At 41.7% G+C, this 20,521-nt stretch overlaps 1 protein-coding gene across 6 annotated transcripts in view; it reads right to left on the bottom strand.

The window, feature by feature from the left end:
- MARCHF10 (membrane associated ring-CH-type finger 10) overlaps positions 1-20,521 on the bottom strand; it is a 71,210-nt gene that overhangs the window by 27,909 nt on the left and 22,780 nt on the right. For 5 of the 6 annotated variants that reach the window (XR_005591637.1, XM_039516964.1, XM_039516962.1 and 2 more), the window contains exons 4-5: positions 15,733-15,868; positions 4,412-4,561 (exon numbers count right to left, since the gene is read on the bottom strand). Coding sequence is in view for 5 of the 6 variants with exons in the window: in XM_039516964.1 (XP_039372898.1) it covers positions 4,412-4,561; positions 15,733-15,868 (286 nt within the window). In the remaining variant the exon portion in view is untranslated. The remainder of the gene's footprint in view (positions 1-4,411; positions 4,562-15,732; positions 15,869-20,521) is intronic. The other variant, XM_039516966.1, reaches the window with a different exon arrangement.

Here is a 20,521-nt window from a genome sequence, read left to right on the forward strand (position 1 = left end):
TGAGGGGCATAGTTGTTCAGGAAGGACAGGCAGGGACAAAGAGAAGTGGTGATGCATTATATATCAAGAATACAAATACTTTAGAGGAAAATTAAAAAAGGGGGGTGGGCAGGGACAATGTCATGGTAGGGATCTATTATAGACCACTAAATCAGAGGATGGATGAGGCATTTCTAGAACAAATAATGGAAATATACAAACATAAGATGGGGTAGTAATGAGGAACTTTTAACTACCCAGCCATCTGTTGGAAAAGTAATATGGCAAAATATAAATGTCCGTTAAGTTCTTTCAATGTATTGGTGACAACTTCTTGTTTCAAAAGGTAGCGGAAGTAACCAGGGGGACAGCCGTTTTAAACTTGATTCTGACCAAGAGAGAGGATCTGGTTGCGAATCTGAAGGTTGAAGGCAATTTTGGTTGAAAGGGATCATGAAATGATAGATTTCATAATTCTAAGAAAAGGAAGGAATTAAGCAGCTGATAAGGATAATAGACCTCAAACAAGCAGACATTAACAAACTCAAAGAATTGGTGGGTAAGGAACCATGGAAAGAAAATCTAAGGAAGTGATTCCCGAAGTGGAGTTTGTGAACCCTTGGGAGTTCATGAAATGTATCAGGGAGTTCTCAGAAAAAAATCTATAATGGCAGATAGAGCTGTCCCTAGGGATCCTGGGCGTGGGGGCCAGCAGCCCAAGCCCCGTGACCATGACTTCCTGGCAGAACATAAACTTTGGTTGAATCAGTACACTAAAACCAATATAATCGCACACCCAAAAGGACTTTGCACAATGTTCAGGCAATACTTTCCAGCTATGTCAGGCAATAATGACTGGAGTCACAACCCCTTTGATGATGCTACTTTCTCAATGCAGATATTGAGCACTGAGGAAAAAGAGAAATTGATTGATATCTCCTGTGATTATGAACTGAAAAGGAGTTTCAGAGATCTGTCACTGATCAACTTTTGGCTGAGTTTAAGAAATGAGTACCCCTTGCTGGCAGAAAAAGCGACTATAGTTTTGTTAATGTTTTCAACAACATACTTATGCGAGAAAGTATTTTCCTCGTATGCACAGCTGAAAACCAAATACAGCAGCAGACTCAATGCTGAACCAGACCTGAGACTTTATCTTTCTCCAGTGGTTCCAGACTTCCAAGAGCTATGCAGATCAAAGCAAGTGCATCATAGAATCATAGAATATTATGGTTGGAAGGGACCTCAGGAGGTCATCTAGTCCAATCCCCAGCTCAAAGCAGGACCAACACCAACTAAATCATCCTAGCCAGGGCTTTGTCAAGCCGGGCCTTAAAAACCTCTAAGAATGGAGATTCCACCATCTCCCTAGGTAAACCCATTCTAGTGCTTCACCACTCTCCATCCATCACACTCAGGAGATTTAAACTTCAAGACTCCTTATGAGAAATGGAAAGGGAGGTGGATATTTTTTGCTGTTTCTAAAATTAAATAGGCTGCTAGTGTTGTTTTTAATATTATTATGAAGAACAAGTTTAAGCTTTGTTGTAGTTGTGTGCGTTCTTTGCCTGGACTGCTCAAGACACAAATGCTTGTGGAAGGAATTCTTTATTTGAGTTGGCGTCTTAAATACCTTCATGCTGTTTCACATCTGGTACTCCTTGATGAAACATGTAGGAGGCTTAACTGAAGTGATATGAGCTACAAAAGTGAAATCTTGGAAGAGTGTTGCTGTTTTCATAATGTAATAAAATTAATAATGTAATGATAAATAATGTAATAAATAATAGTGTGTAATAGGCATATCATAAAAAGCCAAATTATTTCCAAGATCACTGCTGCTAAAATTTATGCTCAGGTAAGGGAGAAAATCCCTGGAATATTCATTTTTAGGAGGGGGTTCATGAGATTTGATATTTTTGTGAAAGGGGTTTGTGGGTTGTTAAAGTTTGGGAACCACTGATCTAAGAGAAAAAAGTTCAGGATTGATGGCAGTTTCTTAGAGACAAGACTGAAGGCACAACAGCAAATTATCCTGATGAGAAGGAAAGATAGAAAGACTAGGAAGAGCCCAATATCGCTCCATCAGTAGCTCTCTGACGACCTGAAAATCAAAAAAGAATCCTGCAAAAAGTGAGTACATGGACTAATTGCCAAGGAGGAGTATAAAAGAATAGTACATGCATGTAGGAACAAATTCAGAAAGGTTAAGGCACAAAATGAGTTACACCTAGCAGGGGACATAAAAGGCAATAAGAAGAGGCTCTTTAAATATGAGAAGCAAGAGAAAGGCGAAGGAAAGTGTAGGCCCTCTACTTAGTGGACAAAGAGAGCTAATAACCGATGACAACAAAAAGGCTTAGGTGCATAAGGCCTATTTTGCTTCAATCTTCACTAAAAAGGTTAATGGTGACCAAATACTTAACAGAATTAATGTTTACAAGGGGGCTGTATACAAGCCAAAACAGGGAAAAAACAGGTTAAAGAATATTTAGATGTACTCAAGTTGGCAGGGCCTGATGAAACTCACCCTAGGGACTTAAGGAACTAGCTGGAGCAATCTCGGAACCATCAGCAATTATCTTTGAGAACTCCTTGAGGATGGGTGAGTTCCCAAAAAGCTGGAGAAGGCCAAACATAGTACCTATCTTTAAAAAGGGGAACAAAGAGGACCTGGGAAATTATAGACCAGTCAGTCTAACTTTGATACCTGGAAAGATATTGGAACAAATTATTAAATAATCAGGTTGTAAGCACCTTGAGGATAATAGGATTACACGTAATAGCCAGCATGGATTTGTTAATAACTAATGATGCCAAACTAACCTAATTTCCTCCTTTGACAGAGTTATTGGCCTAGTGCATGAGGGGAGAGGGGCCACGAGGAAGTTGTAGACAGGATATAACTTGATTTTTAGTCAGGCTTTTGACGCAATCCCACGGGACATTCTCATAAGCAATGAAGGGAAATGTGGTCTAAATGGAAATACTATAAGGTGGGGTTGAAGGACAGTACTCAGACTAGTTATCAACGTTTTGCTGTCAAACTTGGGGGATGTGTCTAGTGAGGTCCCACAGGTCCAATACTAGTCATTATTTTCATTAATGACTTGGATAAGGGAGGGTATGCTTATAAAATTTGCAGATGATCTCAAGTTGGGAGGGGTTGCTAGCACTTTGGAGGACAAGATTAAAATTCAAAACAACCTTGACAAATTGGAGTATTGGAGGTTATAGGTAATATGTGTCAACAATGTGGTGCATGTGCAAAAAAGGTGAATATTATTCTGGGTGTATTAACAGGAGAGTTGTATGTAAGATACAGGGGGTAATTGTATCGCTCATGATGTGGGCAAACTGGATAGAGTTCAGAGGAAAGCAACAAAAATGATAAATTTAGAAAACCTGACATACAAGGAAAGTTTATAAAAATTGGACATATTTAGTCTTGAGGAAAAAAAGACTGAGGGGGCACCTGACAACAGTCCTCAAATATGTAAAGGGCTATTATAAAGAGGACAGTAATCAATTATTCTTCATGTCCACTGAAGGTAGGATAAGAAGTAATGGGTTTAAGATATACCGGTACCAAGGGATTAGATTAGATATTAGGAAAAGCTTTCTAACCATAAGGGTAGTTAAACTCTGGAACAGGCTTCCAAGGGAGGTTGTGGAATTCCAATCACTGGAGGTCTTATATCATATGTTGACCAAACACCTGTTGTGAATAGGCTAGGTACACTTGCTCCTGCCTTAGTGCAGGTCCCTTTTTAACCCTACGATTGTGTGACCCTGTCTGCTGCTTTACTGCAACAGAATATCCAGACAATGGCAACCTATTTGGCCAGTTCCAAGGCATGAAGTTGTGTATAGCCATGTGTTAGATTAGAATTTCAGAGGTATTTATCTTATATAAAAATTATCAAAGATTGAAGAATAAAATGCAGCAATATGTGATGCTTATTTTATTCAGTATATTTGTTATTTTAAGAATTTTTAATGGCTTCTTCAATCAATTGGATCAGCCATTTAATGTAGATAAATAGGCTGCACAGAATTTAGAGGATGGATACATTTTTCTAAAGCTATACATTTATTAAGACTACTTATTTATTTAGTGAATTGCTTCTATGTCTCCTCTACACACACACACACACACACACTCTCTCTCTCTCATTTTATATAAGGAGAAAGATGACAATATGAGAATATCAGTTAATTAAGGCTTTGTTCTCATTTACACTAAGCCTATAATGGTAGTGTAAACGGACCTTAAAGTGAAAGTAAATGACAGTTTAAGGGCTCTCTATGGTACTGGAGTGGGGACATCGTGGTGTAAATGAGAAACGGATCTGTAAGAATTCAGCAGCCTAGAAATAAACAGTTCTACATTTCTACAGACCAAATGAGTTGTAAAGGAGATTTTTCTCACCAGATGTGCTGGTAACTTGTACCTTTGCCTGCAGCAACGAGGCCCGTCTGTCTTTGTCTTCCAATTTTCTCATATTCTGTGTGTCTGGGCTTCCCAACAATCCTCCCTGGTTCATTCTCTTTCTCCTTAATAATGACTGCTTCTGGGCAGCTGTTAAGTATAAAACCTTTCAGTAATTTTCTTATATTTTCAGGGAAAGAGCTTCCATTAAAATATTTGTTCTTAAAAGACCTAGAAGATAAGTCCCTCCAAGGTTTTCCTCTGCAGAGCAAGAGACTACATCAGCACTGATTTCTCTTTTGGCAAATCTTTGTCATTTATACTCAAACTAGAAAGAAAAATGTGTATTTCAAAGAAAAAATGCCAGACACTTTTTATTCCTGCAAAATGTATATAATGTTAGCTTTTATTTTTTTAAACAGATATACAGAGTCATATTCAGTGAACAGAGATTTGGGGGGTTATCCAAACTCACATTTAGCTTCGCAATATCGAAATACCAATCTCTCTTCATTAAGAGCCATAAAGAAACATTTGAATTTTTTCAAAGAACTCTATTTTGAAATTTAAAACTTTTTTCAAGGAAAATAACTTTTATGAACAGCTCTAATTAAATGAATATGTTCAAAGCAGTGGGAATTTCCATAAATCTCTGAAAGCTGAAGCAAAGACCTGTCTTCTCCAGTAATAAATCACAGCTGAAGTTCTATTAGGAGGCTTGGTGGCTGGTCTTACTTCATTACATACTGACGAACTGTCCAGTTTGGTGGTCAACCTCCATATCCATAGGGGTAACTATTAGTTTCCAAAGACAAACTAAGGATTCACCTAGCATAGAAATTAAGGTTCAGGTTTTCAAAATCTCAATCAGTTCTTCAACTGCTCAACATGCGCAATGGGATCCAGATTGTCGAAGCTCAGCTGCCATTTATGCACCTAAACAAGGACCATATTCTCAAAAGAGCTCATTGCCCAATGCACACCTAATGTGCTGAGCTCTTTCGAAAATCTACCCACTTACAGTTGGAGACATGAGCTCAACTCTTCTGAAAATCCAGCTGATTGTGGGTACTGACCTCTCTGAAAATCTGGCCCTAAATGAGCCTCCTGCCCATGGAGAATGTTAACAGGATTTGCCAGGAAAGCGTTAGGAAATTTGAATTATTATTCTTTATCTCTGATAAAGAGGCCTCCAGTTTAAAATTAGCTAGATCCTAAACAGATTGAGCTGTCACTATTTTTAATTATTTATAAATTTTGTGAAGTTGGATTTACCCTCATCTAAAAGATAAAGGCCAAAGATAAGCATCTCTGGTCTAAAGTGTCATATATGGAGATGGACCTGAAACAAAAAATTCTTCATTTGAACACCTCCAAACTTTAGAGAGCATTCACAATCCCAGTCCAGATAAAGATAATGACTTCAGCACTGTGCCAAAAAGGTAGTGTGGACAGGCAGAGGAGAGGGGTAAGGAAAAGCTGTTCCATTCAGCATTTTCCCTGTACAAACCAGTGGATATGAACAATACATTAATTAATGCCAAGACTAACATTACCTCCTCCCATATGCTCCGTGACCCTTTTCAGGGAGTCAAAAGTGCAGCTGCCAGAGGAGTCGAGCCACATCAAGAGATGGGGAGCAGGATACATACCCAGAGTCTGAAGGTTCAGGCCCTATCCTATGGATCTTTGGCCTCTAAGAATTTGGCAGACTATATTCCTGCTCTTTATACAGATCCCATATAGGTAAGGGAATGACAGGTTGCATCTTCATGGATGCAGGAGCTGTAGCTCTCTTCATGCAAGTGCTCCCCTTCTGTGTATTTCTATGCAGGAGTGGGGGACATGTCTCCAAACTAAACCAAAAAAAATCTGTATTTTCAGTTCATAAGGCACTCCTAGGAATCCTGGCACTGGTAGTTCACTAAGCAACTTGTTTCCAGCTGTGAGTAGGATAGGGCTCTGCTTTTCACTTGGCCTTGGAAAGAAGAGGAATTAAATGTTCTATCAAATTTTCAGTGAGTGTCAGGATGCTGGTTGGTTGAGATAGGCACCAAGAAGGCAGAGTTGATTTACTTTGGGCTGTCATCAAGAGGGGATAATGAGCCACTAATATAAAAGGACAGTTCTAGGGGAAGAAAGATTTTTGGTTCAGACAATAAACAAATATATAGGAACCCTCTGCCCCTTTTACTAAATACTACTTTTCCCAGTAGCTGCAGTGCCAGAAAGTGCAAAGGTTAGGTCCAAAAGATAATTAACAGATATCATCTATTTCTTTTCAGTTGGAAAAACAGAAATGACTGATATTGCCTCAGTGTAATAGGCAGCTCCTGATGTATACCTAAAATTAAAGGGCTCAGACTGTTCACCTTGCTGAGTATGCTGGAGATGTTTATGGTTTTGTATATGCAGAGGAACTCTTAATTAAGGCTTAATTATGTACCACAAATATCTTTTTATTTTGGAACACAAGAGGTGGGATTTTCAGTGTTAGGAACTTTAATGTCTAATAAGTAAGTGACAGAGTAACGTAAACATTTTATTGAGCTTTTTAATTTGCCCCAGTTCTAATGCGACGCTGAATTAATTTTCATTGTGTACTTTGGGGAAGGCCTGCTGCTTGTGACAACCCTCCTGGGCACTCTGCAATAGAATTCTCTGTATGTTCACATTCATACACAAAAGTGTATGTTAAAAAAGTACGGAAAGAGCCTCTTGCATTCTGGTTTCTCCAGTTACTGTGTTATGAAACATAGCAGATAATGAAATTCATCAGATTTCATAATTCCTTGAGTGCAAAAAAGCAAACAGGCAGGTTGAAATCACTGCATACTGCTGTCACAGTATCCTCCTCAGCACCATGCTGTCAAGCCTGGTCTACACTAGGCGTTTAAATCGGTTTTAGGAGCGTAAAACCGATTTAACGCCACAACCGTCCACACTAGGAGGCACCTTATATCGATTTTAATGGCTCTTTAAATCGGTTTCTGTACTCCTGCCCGACGAGAGGAGTAGCGCTAATATCGGTATTAACATATCGGAATAGGGTTAGTGTGGCCGCAATCGACGGTATTGGCCTCCGGGCGGTATCCCACAGTGCACCACTGACCGCTCTGGACAGCATTCTCAACTCGGATGCACTGGCCAGGTAGACAGGAAAAGCCCCGCGAACTTTTGAAATTCATTTCCTGCTTCGACAGCGTGGAGAGCTCATCATCACAGGTGACCACGCACAGCTCATCAGCACAGTTAACAATGCTGTCTCCTGAGAATCGAAAAAGAGCCCCAGCATGGACCGCTCGGGAGGTAATGGATCTGATCGCTATATGGGGAGAGGATTCAGTGCTAACAGAACTGCGTTCCAAAAGACGAAATGAAAAAGTATTTGAAAGAATTTCTAAGGCTATGACGGCTAAAGGCCACAGCAGGGACTCCGTGCAGTGCAGAGTGAAAGTTAAGGAGCTCAGACAAGCCTACCAGAAAACCAAAGAAGCAAACGGAAGGTCCGGGGCAGGTCGAAAAACATGCCGCTTCTATGAGGAGCTGCATGCAATTTTAGGGGGCTGCGCCACAAGTACCCCACCCCTGACCGTGGATTCCGAGGTGGGGGTTGTAATCTCTGCCATGTCTGAGGATTATGCAGACGGGGAAGATGAAGAGGAAGAAGAAGAGGAAGACCTCGCAGAGAGCACACAGCACTCCGTGACCCCCAGCAGCCAGGAGCTTTTATCACCCTGACGGAATTACCCTGCTCCCAGCCCTCACAAGCAACTATTCCAGAGAATGACGCCTGGAAGGGAGCTCTGGTGAGTGTACCTTTGCAAATAGCAAACAGTGTTTTTTAAGCAAGCCTTTTTTAATGATTGATTTGCCCAGAGGACTTGGGATGCATTCGCAGACAGTATAGTTACTTAGAAAAGTTTGTTAACATGTCCGGGGATTGAGAGGAAATCCTCCAGGGACATCTCGATGAAGCGCTCCTGTAGGTACTCCAGAAGCCTTTGCAGAAGGTTTCTGGGCAAGGCATCCTTGTTCCGCCCACCATGGTAGGACACTTTACCATGCCATGCATGTAGCAAGTAATCAGGTATCATTGCGTGGCAAAGCATAGCGGCGTATGGTCCCGGTGACTGCTGGCATTCAAGAAGCATCCGCTCTTTATCTTGTTCTGTTATCCTCAGCAAAGTGATATCGTTCAGGATAACCTGGTTAAAAATCAGGAATTTAAGTAAGGGGGGTGGCCATTTTTCTACTGGGTTCGTGGAATGCAGCAGCTTAAAAAAAACACTTTCCTGCACGTAGCGGCGGGGGAGGAGGAGTGAAATGCCGATGATCTTTTCTGTTTGGTCACCGGCGAGGCGAGCTTCCCAAGCTACCGGACAAGCAGTGGGTGGGGAGGGGAAGGTTGTTGATTAGCAGGAGCTAGCGTGGTATTAGCCATGCGTTGGGGAGGGTAAATCACTGAGACAGTGGCTTACCATGGCCGCATGCAAGCTGAATCCTGATGCCTGGACCTGTGTCTGAGATCTGTAACCCCAGAGATGCAAGCAGTCACTATTAAGATGAAAAATGCGACCTTGTAGGGAAATCACATGTGCTGTGTAAGGTGAATAGTGCTTTTCACTGTGAAAGAGTATAACCATTGTTCTGTAAAATGTATCTTTCTAAATATTTATCTCCCTCATGCAGCTGCAAATTTTTCAAGCGTCCCTCCTCCATCCCAAAGGCTAGCACAGATAAGGCGGAGGAAAAAGAAGACGCGAGATGAGATGTTCTCGGATATTATGGAAGTTACACGCAATTAAAGAGCTCATCTGAATGAGTGGAAGGACGTGGTTTCAAATTACAGGAAAGAGGCCAGTGAACGTGAGGACAGGAGGGATGAACGTGAGGACAGGAGGGACAACCGAGATGAGAGGTGGCGGCAGGAAGACCGGCAGGAAAATCAGCGGTGGCGGCAGGAAGATCAGCGGTGGCGGGATGCAACTCTGGGGCTGCTGCGTGATCAAACTGACATGCTCCGGCGTCTTGTGGAGCTTCAGGAACGGCAGCAGGATCACAGAGTGCCGCTGCAGCCCCTGTATAACCACCCTCCCCCCTCACCATGTTCCTTAGCCTCCTCACCCAGACGTGTAAGAACGCGTGGGGAGGCTCTGCACCCGCCCACTCCACCCCGTGGACAGCCCAACCAGAAGGATGCCGTTACTCTGAATTTTTTTAATGGCCTTCTCCATCCCTCCTTTCCTCCTCCCAAAGCACACCCTTACTTCTCTCCTCTTTTATAATGAATCAATAAAGAATTCATGCTTTTTAAATGAGAGTGACTTTATTTGCATAAGTAAGCTGTACTCGAAGGGGAGGGGAGTTGCTTACAGGGACTGAGTCAATCAAGGGGTTGGGTGTTCATCAACAAACACAGCAGTCACACTGTACCCTGGCCATTGATGAAGCTCGTTTTCAAAGCTTCTCTGATGCGCACCGCCCTGGTGTGCTCTTCTAATCTCCCTGGTGTCTGGCTGCGCGTAATCAGCGGCCAGGTGATTTGCCTCAGCCTCCCACCCCGCCATAAAGGTCTCCTTACTCTCACAGAGATTGTGGAGAATACAGCAAGCAGCAATAACATAGGGGACATTGGTTTGGCTGAGGTCTGAGCGAGTCAGTAATGTGCGCCAGCGCGCTTTAAACGGCCAAATGCACATTCCACCACCATTCTGCACTTGCTCAGCCTGTAATTGAACAGATCCTGACCACTGTCCAGGCTGCCTGTGTATGGCTTCATGAGCCATGGCATCAAGGGGTAGGCTGGGTCCCCCAGGATAACGACAGGCATTTCAACATCCCCAACTGTTATTTTCTGGTCTGGGAAGTAAGTCCCTTGCTGCAGCCGTTTAAACAGAGTAGTGCTTCTGAATACGCGAGCGTCATGAACCCTCCCTGGCCATCCCACATGGATGTTTGTGAAACGTCCCTTGTGATCCACCAGTGCTTGCAGCACCATTGAAAAGTACCCCTTCCGGTTTACGTACTGGGTGCCCTGGTGCTGCGGTGCCAAGATAGGGATATGGGTTCCATCTATCGCCCCCCCACAGTTAGGGAATCCCATTGCAGCAAAGCCATCCACTATGGCCTGCACGTTCCCAGAGTCACAACCTTCGTAGCAGCAGCTTAGTGATTGCTTTGGCTACTTGCATCACAGCAGCCCCACAGTAGATTTTCCAACTCCAAATTGATTCCCGACTGACCGGTAGCTGTCTGGCGTTGCAAGCTTCCACAGGGCTATCGCCACTCGCTTCTCTACTGTGAGGGCTGCTCTCATCTTGGTATTATGGCGTTTCAGGGCAGGGGCAAGCAAGTCACAAAGTTCCATGAAAGTGCTCTTACGCATGCGAAAGTTTCGCAGCCACTGGGAATCGTCCCACACCTGCAACACAATGCGGTCCCACCAGTCAGTGCTTGTTTCCCGGGCCCAAAATCGGCGTTCAATGGATAGAATCTGCCCCATTACCATCAGGATCTCCAAAGCGCCGGGGCGGTTTGAGATAATTCTGTGTCCACGTCCTCATCACTGTCATCGCCGCGCTGCCGTATCCGCCTCTTACTCGCCTCGGTTCGAAGGTCCTGGTTCAGCATATACTGCACGAGAGTTCACGAGGTGTTTAAAACATCCACGATTGCGGTATGGAGCTGAGCAGGGTCCATGCTTGCTGTGCTATGGCGTCTGCACGGTTCACCAAGCAAAAAAGGCGCGAAACGGTTGTCTGCCGCTGTCAGGGAGGGAGGGAGGGGTGAGGCTGTACCCAGAACCACCCGCGAAAATGATTTTTGCCCCATCAGGCACTGGGATCTCAACCCGGAAATGCCAAGGGGCGGGGGAGGCTGCGGGAACTATGGGATAGCTACGGGATAGCTACCCACAGTGCAACGCTCCAGAAATCGACGCTAGCCTCGGACCATGGACGCACACCACCGATTTAATGTGTTTAGTGTGGCCGCGCGCACTCGATTTTATAAAATCTGTTTTACAAAACCGGTTTATGCAAATTCGGAATAGTCCCGTAGTGTAGACGTACCCTCAGTAGCACAGAGGAAAAGGGAAAGGAGGTTCCAGGTGCTCATAGTAGCCATATAGAATGGGGTAGACTACACATCTGTAACAAAAATTCACTGTAAAATGAGCCCATTATAAACACACTCATCTTCACTGCAATAGTTAGCTTGAATTAGTAAACTCTAGTAACAATAGGTGAGCTACCCAAGGCCAAGTGAGAGTGAAGATACAATGAAACAGCAGTGCGGCCGCAGCAGCACCTGTGGTGGCTCAGGCTAGAGACCTAAACACATACCTCTACATAACATGTTAGTTTGAGCAAGCTAGAACATGTATGACTACCAGCTCTGGAAATCGCATCTCCCAGCTGCTATATAACCAAAGAGTGTGAACAGGAGCTGAGTTAGGAGTAAAACTCAAGTTATAGTTTGACCTAACAATGCAGTGAAGGCAAGCATTTAAAAGTGATTTAAAACATGACCTATAGGCACAACCAGTTCTGGAAACAGCTGTGCATGAGAAACTGTTAAATGATAGACAGCGTACAATAAACCCTAACATTAGTGCCATGTGAATGTGAGGATCTTTGGTGCATATCTCTACTTGACTCATTACACAGGCAGAGGTACACAGGTGTAGCAGTAGCAAAGAGTCCTGTGGCACCTTATAGACTAACAGACGTATTGGAGCATGAGCTTTCGTCGGATGCTTGGCATAGAGGTTACACTGTTGACTTATATTTAGTTTATGGTCCACTATGACCCCCAGATCCCTTTCTGCAGTACTCCTTCCTAGACAGTCATTTCCCATTTTGTATGTGTGTAACTGATTGTTCCTTCCTAAATGGAGTACCTTGCATTTGTACTTATCAAATTTCATCCTGTTTACTTCAGACCATTTCTCCAGTTTGTCCAGATCATTTTGAATTTTAATCCTATCCTCCAAAGCACTTGCAACCCCTCCCAGCTTGGTATTGTCCGCAAACTTTATAAGTGTACTCTCTCTACCGTTTTCTAAATCACTGATGAAGAAATTGAACAGAACCAGGCCCAGAACTGATCCCTGCATGGACCTCACTCGTTATGCCCTTCCAGCATGACTGTGAACCACTAGTAACTCCATCTAGGTTGCATTTCCCTAGTTTGTTTATGAGAAGGTCACGTGAGATAATATCAAAAGCTTTACTAAAGTCAAGATACACCATGTCTACCGCTTCCCCCCCATCCTCAAGGTTTGTTACCCTGTCAAAGAAAGCTGTCCAGCTGGTTTGACGTGATTTGTTCCTGACAAATCCATGATGACTGTTACTTATCACTCTATCTTCTAGATCAGTGGTTTTCAAACTTTTTTTTTTCTGGCAACCCAGTTGAAGAAAATTGTTGATCACCGTGACCCAATGGAGCTATGGATGAGGGGTTTGGGGTGTGAAAGGGACTCAGGGCTGGGGCAGAGGATTGGGGTGTGTGGGTGAGGGCTGCAGGGTAGGGGTGGGAATGAGGGGTTCAGGGTGTGAGAGGGGTGCTCTGGGCTGGGGCATTGAATGTCTAACACAGTGAATGCCAATCACTACCAACCTTCTTGGTGAAAACCAAAACAAAGAAGTCATTAAGCACCTCTGCCATTTCCCCATTTTCTGTTATTGTGTGTACACACACACACACACACACACAGAGTAATGGGCCTACCCTGTCCTTGCACCATTTTCCCAGGTACTCAGTTTTTCTTACACCTTTTTGGTCTGATATATATACGTATTAGAATAAGGCCCTGATATAAATGAGTATCTCATCTTTAACTTCAGTGAACCATCTCAAGAAAGCATCCAAATCTACATGCAGGATTGGATTCTCATACACACTAAGGGTCCTTTATGCTACTTGGTCAGTGTAAATGGGCCTTAAAGTGGAAGTAAATCATAGTTCCATCTATTTCAATGTCCCTTTACGCTGCCAAATGTAGCAACGAGACATTAGTGTAAATGAGAATCTGGCCCACAGAGACCTCTTTGGGTCAGAGACTGCTTTAGTCTAAATAGTTCTGACTGAGAACATAGGGTGTTCATCGAGAGTATCTGACGACCTGATCAGTTTTCCACTTCAAACCAAAGCATTTACTATGTCACTGAAAATTGCTAGCTCCTGGGTAGTGAAAGTGCTATTTCCAAAGTTCTAGTCACAGAATCAAAGAAAATAAAGAGCTGGTGCTCTGTAATTGCTCCCAGACACAGCACATTGCTCATGTTCACAAAGGACATGGAACTGTACTAGTTACTAGCTTGGGAGAGGAAGGATGATCCAGTAATTAGGGCGCTAGCCTGGCACTCAGGAGAGCTGGGTTCAATTTTCTGCTCTACCACAAACTTCCTTTGTGACCACAGGCAAAACACACTGTCTCTCTGTGCCTCAGTCTCCCATCAGTAAAATGGGAATAATTAATATCTCACAGGAGTGCTGGGAGGATAAATACATTAAAAAAGATTCAGGGTATAATATGGTAAACATTCAATGTTCCCTTCTTATATGCTCAGGAATCCACATTTTGAAATGAAAAAATATGTCTAATCCTGCAACTCATTCTGCATGGCAGAACCCTGTACTGCCCTGTTGCTTTCAGAAAAGCTCTGCATGGACATAGGTTTCAACCCATGCAGAGTCAGTTGCAAGATTAGGGCTTTCATTTGTTTTGATTACACTTTTCCCGCAAAATGCCCAAGTCCCAAATTCTGCTCTAAATTCCATTACAAATCTGAAATTACTCTGATGGCATCAGAAGTAATACAGATTCACACCAGGGTAAATGAGAGCATATCTAGACCCTCATTACCTGCAAAAAATTCATTTTGATAAATGAAATTGTTTTTAATTAGTGGGATGCCAAAATGCAATAAGAGAGAAATTTTAATTTTAAACTAGGTTTAAAACGATCAGCTTGATTCTTCCCCTCTCTCATCTCAAATTTAGTAAAAAAAACAAAAAAACAAAAAACTAATTTATGTACCATTTCAGCCCAGAGCATCTGATATATTTATCTCAAATATTTGGTAGTGATTTATAATGTAAACACTGAGGGATCTTTAACTTTGGCCACATGGATAGTCCTGATGTAATTGATCGTTTCATGAACATAGTGAAATAGCCTTCTGTCTTTGCAGGAGCTTTACATAATGACATTTACTATCCATGTATGTCCAAAATCATTCCCACACAACTGTTGTCTCTGATTGGGTCTTTGGGGGCCTGTTTTGTTTTGTTTGTCTCTGGAGATATAGCCATGTTTTCACAATCTCCCTGTGTCAAAGGAAAGGTACCTTCTATTATATTATGGGATAACTTTTATAGCATAAATATTTAAAGCATTTTTCACAAATGGAATACCATTTTAAAAGGTAATTGGATGGCATGCATACTAACTGACTTCTTTAAAGCAACAGGCTGATTAGTTAATCCTGGCTAAACGTATACCATTTTCTGAGAATTTATTCATGCACTTTTTGGTATTAACAGCAGATATTTAGAATTATGAAGCCTTTTTTTTTAATTAACTTTATTTATGATAGGAAAGCTGCCCTTAATTCTGATCATCTGTTTATGTTTTAAACACCAATCCCACATTTTCAGTTGCTATTTTAACACTCTCAGCCCTGGGTTTCAGCTATTAGATGGATTCTGCTCCCACTAGAGTCCTATTGAAGTCAATCAAAACTCTCCCAGGGCTCCGAAGAAGTCAGGTGATTGTAAGACTTCTCCAGTGTGAACATGAGATCAAAGGCCAAATAAGCGAGACTGCAGAACATACAGACATGCCCTGCAGTGCCTTTTATTGCTATTCCAAAATGAATCTCCGTGGTTCTAAAAGGGAACTAAATGATTTTAAAATGGTTTAGTGGGTTTCAGTTAATTCAGTGAGATTATTTGTTTGTCATATGGGCCTGATTCTCATTGACAGTTAAGTCGCTTTACACTACCCTGGTGCTGTAAAATGGCCGTAAAGCAGGTGTAAATTTCATTTGTATTCATTTTAAGGTCACTGTACCCTGCCAGAATGGTGTAAAGTGACTTAACTGTAAATAGAACAGGAGCACTAGTACTCCTGTTCTTTTTGCGGATACAGACTAACACGGCTGCTACTCTGTTAACTGTAAATGAGAATCAGGCCCATGAGTGTGCACGGCAGTACCATAATGATTCTGAATCCACAAGGCATCTTCTACGTACTTGATAATTCCTAATACCGTGGTAACTAGTTCCATTTTATGCACCCTTTAGCTCACCTGGAGTTACTTTGCTGGAGCTCATGGGAGGTTTTTGCTTTTGCTTGCTTGATATTTTTTCTATAGCAGGGAATTTTGAGTCAGATCTGTTTGCAGAAGACTTGATGGCAGACCCAGAACCCTCATCTGCAGAGGACTAGAAAAGCAAAAAGAAAAAGATCAGACTGAACTTTTAACTTCTACTCTCTGGGTGAGAAGTTTTGTGCTCAAAGATAAGCAATATACCAGCAAAATTTCTAGTACCAGGCAGGAACAAAAAGAATACACCATCCATTTTTAGGAAGATTCTTCCCTTATCCCTTTATATTCACAGTTCCACAAAGCTGGGAGAACAGAAATCTAAGAGCAATACAAAGTACAGGCAAGTCTCATCTTACGCGCATTTAACATGCGCGAATTCAGATTTGCGCAGTCGGCAAAAAAAAAAGAGAGAAAAATAACAATTTAAATACTGTACCTGTAGTGCGGGCGATTCCGCCCGCCATTACACTCAATGTAATTTTGACTATATGCGATTTTCGCTTTACGCGCTGACAGCGTAAGATGAGACTCGCCTGTATATATCAAAATAGGTATTTCCAGAGAATTCAATATCTATGCGTAGATTAAAATGAAAACTCTCTCAAATGGGCTGGAACCTTCACTGTGCAAATCAGCATCTTCAGACATTAAAAATCAAATTCTGCTTTTGCTTACACCCATATAATTCTGCAGTAACTCAACTGAAGTCAATGGAGTTACAGCAATAGAACTGAGAGCAGAATTTGGCCCTAAATCTATAATCAGAAAGCAAGACAATGATCCTAACAGATGTGTGAGTGAATGTCTCCCATTAATTTTACTAGAGCGGTTAACTGTCAGGTCTAGTTTAAACCTATGATCATTTACATGTTAACACCATAAAGGAGATCACAATGCAATCACACAAGGTAAACTGCTGCTATTCAATTCCAAAACACTGTGTGTTCCTACTCCACAAGACAATTATGCCCTACAAGAGAGGCATGATCTTTGGTGGCTATGATGTCATAATTTTCCAGTGCTACACACATCCATTTACTATTAATACTAGGGTATGAATGTAGATTATCTAGATTTCTATGTAAATTGCTTAGGAGAGATTAAGTATAAAAATATGTGTTTTGTGCTCCTAAATTCTCATTTGAGTACCCAAATATTAAGTGCCCAAACTGGAACACTGGGCTTTCCCCATTAGCATTGTGTCCCAACAATTCCTCACACTGAGGGGAAAGCTTGCTCAAACTTCTTGAAAAATATGCTCTGCAGGTTTCTATTAATCCTGTTCATAGCTCTTGCTGATGGCAGTCCCTATTTGATTCCCACTTGCTCTGGTATCAAGTAAAGATGTTAGGTAGCTTTGAATTACTGGTTACATGATAGCAATGGAACCAAACTGCAAGGTTTTTTTGTTTGTTTGGTAGTGTTTAAATATAATATTCTTGAGGTGTATCTGATAACCTAACGCTAATCATAAGCAACTGCATCGTCACTCCAGACACTGAAAGGGTGGGGAGAGTTCTTCCCCCATCCCTTTTCAGAGATGTGAAGCACAATGACTTGGATGGGGTGTGGAGAATTTGGGCCTTCATTTATACATGCAGAGAAATAAGTACACTGGAAGGACTGTATACCAGAAAATTATGCATATACATCATCTCTCTATCAAATGATTGTACAGAATGGGTCATTACAGAAATCTATTTGAACCTCCTAAATAAATGCTAACAAGAAAGATACATTCCACTTTTCCATGCAGGGGCAAAGACACCTAATTTTCTAAATAAAAGAGCAGATTATTAGTAGAGGTTCTTGTTAATAATTATAGAGAAACAGCTCAGGAAGTAATGTGGTAGAGTCAAGAGTGATAAATTTTAGATATTCACAGACCACTAGATATTCATTAGTTTTATTGTTAATTCTTCTTGAAGTACATTTTTTTCCTAAGGTTTCTCTCCATACTGCTTCTGCCAAGCACACTCCTCCCTGATTATAATTCTTTCAGTTTTCTGTGGTACACTGTATATTTTAATGAAGATTATTTCATTCAATTGTATCACAGCTACACATTCAAGATGCTGCACTGTTTGTAAGTATTACAGAAATAAGTCAATAGGAAGCAGAACATATTTTGTCATCCAAATCAGTGAACAGTTTTTGGTATTCAGGTAAGAATTTCTGATATAATATCTTGAAAACTTCACTTGATTAAGATATTACTTCAATAAAAAAAAAAGTAAGAGTTTTATTATGAAGTTGGGACCAAAGATTTGGGATTCTTGGAGAAACTACTACATGTTTTCTGATTCCACAAAATTTTCATCTTCGTATCTCTCTTCTATTTATTGGATCAGGCCAGTTTTATTAATAAAGATTTTAATGTCCATCATTTATTTGTATTTTCCACTTCATCCTCACAAAAATCAGATTTCACGAAGAGATGTTTACATTCAATCTACTGATTGCATTTGTTGGCAGATAGTGGAATGCTTTGAGCTCTATGGATGAAATGTGCTTTATAACAAATTAGTAGTAGTGTTATTAACTTATGTGCTGTGGTTCCAAATTATACTAAGTAGAATAATGTCACTATCTCCATTTTACAAATGAGGAAAAGTGAACCAGAGAGTTGAAGTGACTTGCCCAAAGTAACCCAGCAGACCAGTGGCAGAGCTAGGAATAGAACTGTGGGATGAAACCCTGGCCCCACTGAAGTCAATGGGAGTTTTGCCATTGACTTCAATGGGACCAGGATTTTATTCTGTCTCTTGACTCTGAGTCCACTGGACCACTATGTTCAACCCCTATTTTCTTTATTTTTAGAGCGTCTGATCTGAATTTTATAATTTTACTTTATTAAAGGGTTTTTTAAAATGAGTTGCCATTAATAAGTGAGTGTGAATGGTTACACGTGCTGGTATGACCCTCTCTGCATATTGTCCATACAAATGACTTTTCTCACATGTTAGTAAAAGAAAATGTGATATACTTCTGGAGAGTTACAAATCTGGCCCTTGGAAGCCCCCCTTGAAATAATGAAGAGCTGTTTTCAAATGGCAACGTTTTACCCTTAGTTAGGCCTAAATCTGTAGGACGCCCTCTGCCACTCCACTGTCGTGAGAGTGGGTCTGAAGTAGTGGGGCTGCAGAGGGCTCCCTGCACTGCTACAGGGCTAGTGACCCTCAATCCCTGCAGGCACAAGGGTGGCTGCTCATCAATACTCTTTTTTTTTTTTTTTTTTTTTTTGGTCAATTTCAGTGTCAGCTGAAATCAACATTTACTGACATCTGTCACCTTAAATCAAATCCTGACAAGCCTATGTATAATGTAGGCCACTGCCTGGGTAGTCTGCCCCTTAAGGGCAGTAATGTCTACTGCTCAGTCCACCCAGTATAATTCGAAAGAGTTGCAAGTTCCAATTACAGATATAATCTAGGAGATGCTGGGAGCAAGCGGAGTTTGGGAGGAAACACTGCTACTGTTTCTTTAAGGGCCTGAGGCCAGGAGACTTACAGTGAGGTGGGGCAAAACTCCCCTATCTCCCAACCAATTGAGGATGAGTTGAGAGAAGAGGACCACCATAAATGCTGCTCCTCCTTCATCACAGGGTAGATGTCTGCAGACACTGAAAGGAGTAAGAAGACCCCTGCAGGGTTCTGAGTTAGCAGGTACCAGACCCCAGCAGAAGGCTGCCAGTCCTATGAATGTGAGGCCTAAGTGGGGCCAGCTGCCAGAGATAAATTGCAACCCAGCTCCAGGAGGAAAGCTGGAGTGCCTGCCATAAAGAGAGACTTAAAGACTGAGAGAGGGGAACAGAACATAGAAGGCAGGTTTCAGAGGAACCCAAAAGTACATTGTTTATTTGTGACTTTTTGTTATGGCCCCTTTTGAAGGAGGTTTTGTAATAAACAAGTCCGAAGAAGGGTGCTATTGAATCAAATGTCAAGAGTGCCTGAAGTGGAATTACTGGCTTCTTGAGAAGGGAAACTGAGACAGGGAGTATGTGCATTGAGCCCGGTCTTTTAGAAAGACTTCCAACCTGGATTTATAGACTTAGAGTGATGGGGCATTTACCATATTGTTAGCAAGCTGCTCCAATGGTTAATTACCCTCACCATTAAACATTTGCACCTTATTTCACATTTGAATTGTTTTAGCTTCTACTTCCTGCCACTGGATATTTTTGTGCCTTTATCTTTTATGTTAAAGAGGTCTTTAGTAACAGGTATATGTGAGAAATTATAGGCTGCAGTGCTGAATCATGGTGTTGCGATACAAGCTTAAATGGGTCAGTGCCAGACTAAATGGGTCAGGGGCACTCTCATTACCACTTCAAAAGTTATTTCTCTCCCTTGGTATCCTGATGTTAATTGAATTGTCTCATTAGACTGACCTCACACTTGGTAAGGCAATCCCATCCTTTCATGCATTTATACCTACTCCTGTATTTTCCACTCCATGCATCTGATGAAGTGGGTTCTAGCCCACGAAAGCTTATGCCCAAATAAATTTGTTAGTCTATAAGGTGCCACAAGGACTCCTCATTGTTTTTGCTTATACACACTAACATGGCTACCACTCTGAAACTAAGTTCTCAGTCTGCCCCATCGCTTTTAGATTTAGGCATCCTAGGAAAATCTCACCGTTAAGTACTGCCTACTGATAAATATGTTTATGTGGGAGGCCATGTATGTTTTTGGGGAGGCTGCTTTCAAAATAGAAGTACTGTTACAATGTAACAAGCATTACACTGGTCATAGAAGTTCAGTCC

Source organism: Mauremys reevesii, linkage group 27 (genome assembly GCF_016161935.1).
Source record: "Mauremys reevesii isolate NIE-2019 linkage group 27, ASM1616193v1, whole genome shotgun sequence".
NCBI classification, from domain to species: Eukaryota; Metazoa; Chordata; order Testudines; family Geoemydidae; genus Mauremys; species Mauremys reevesii.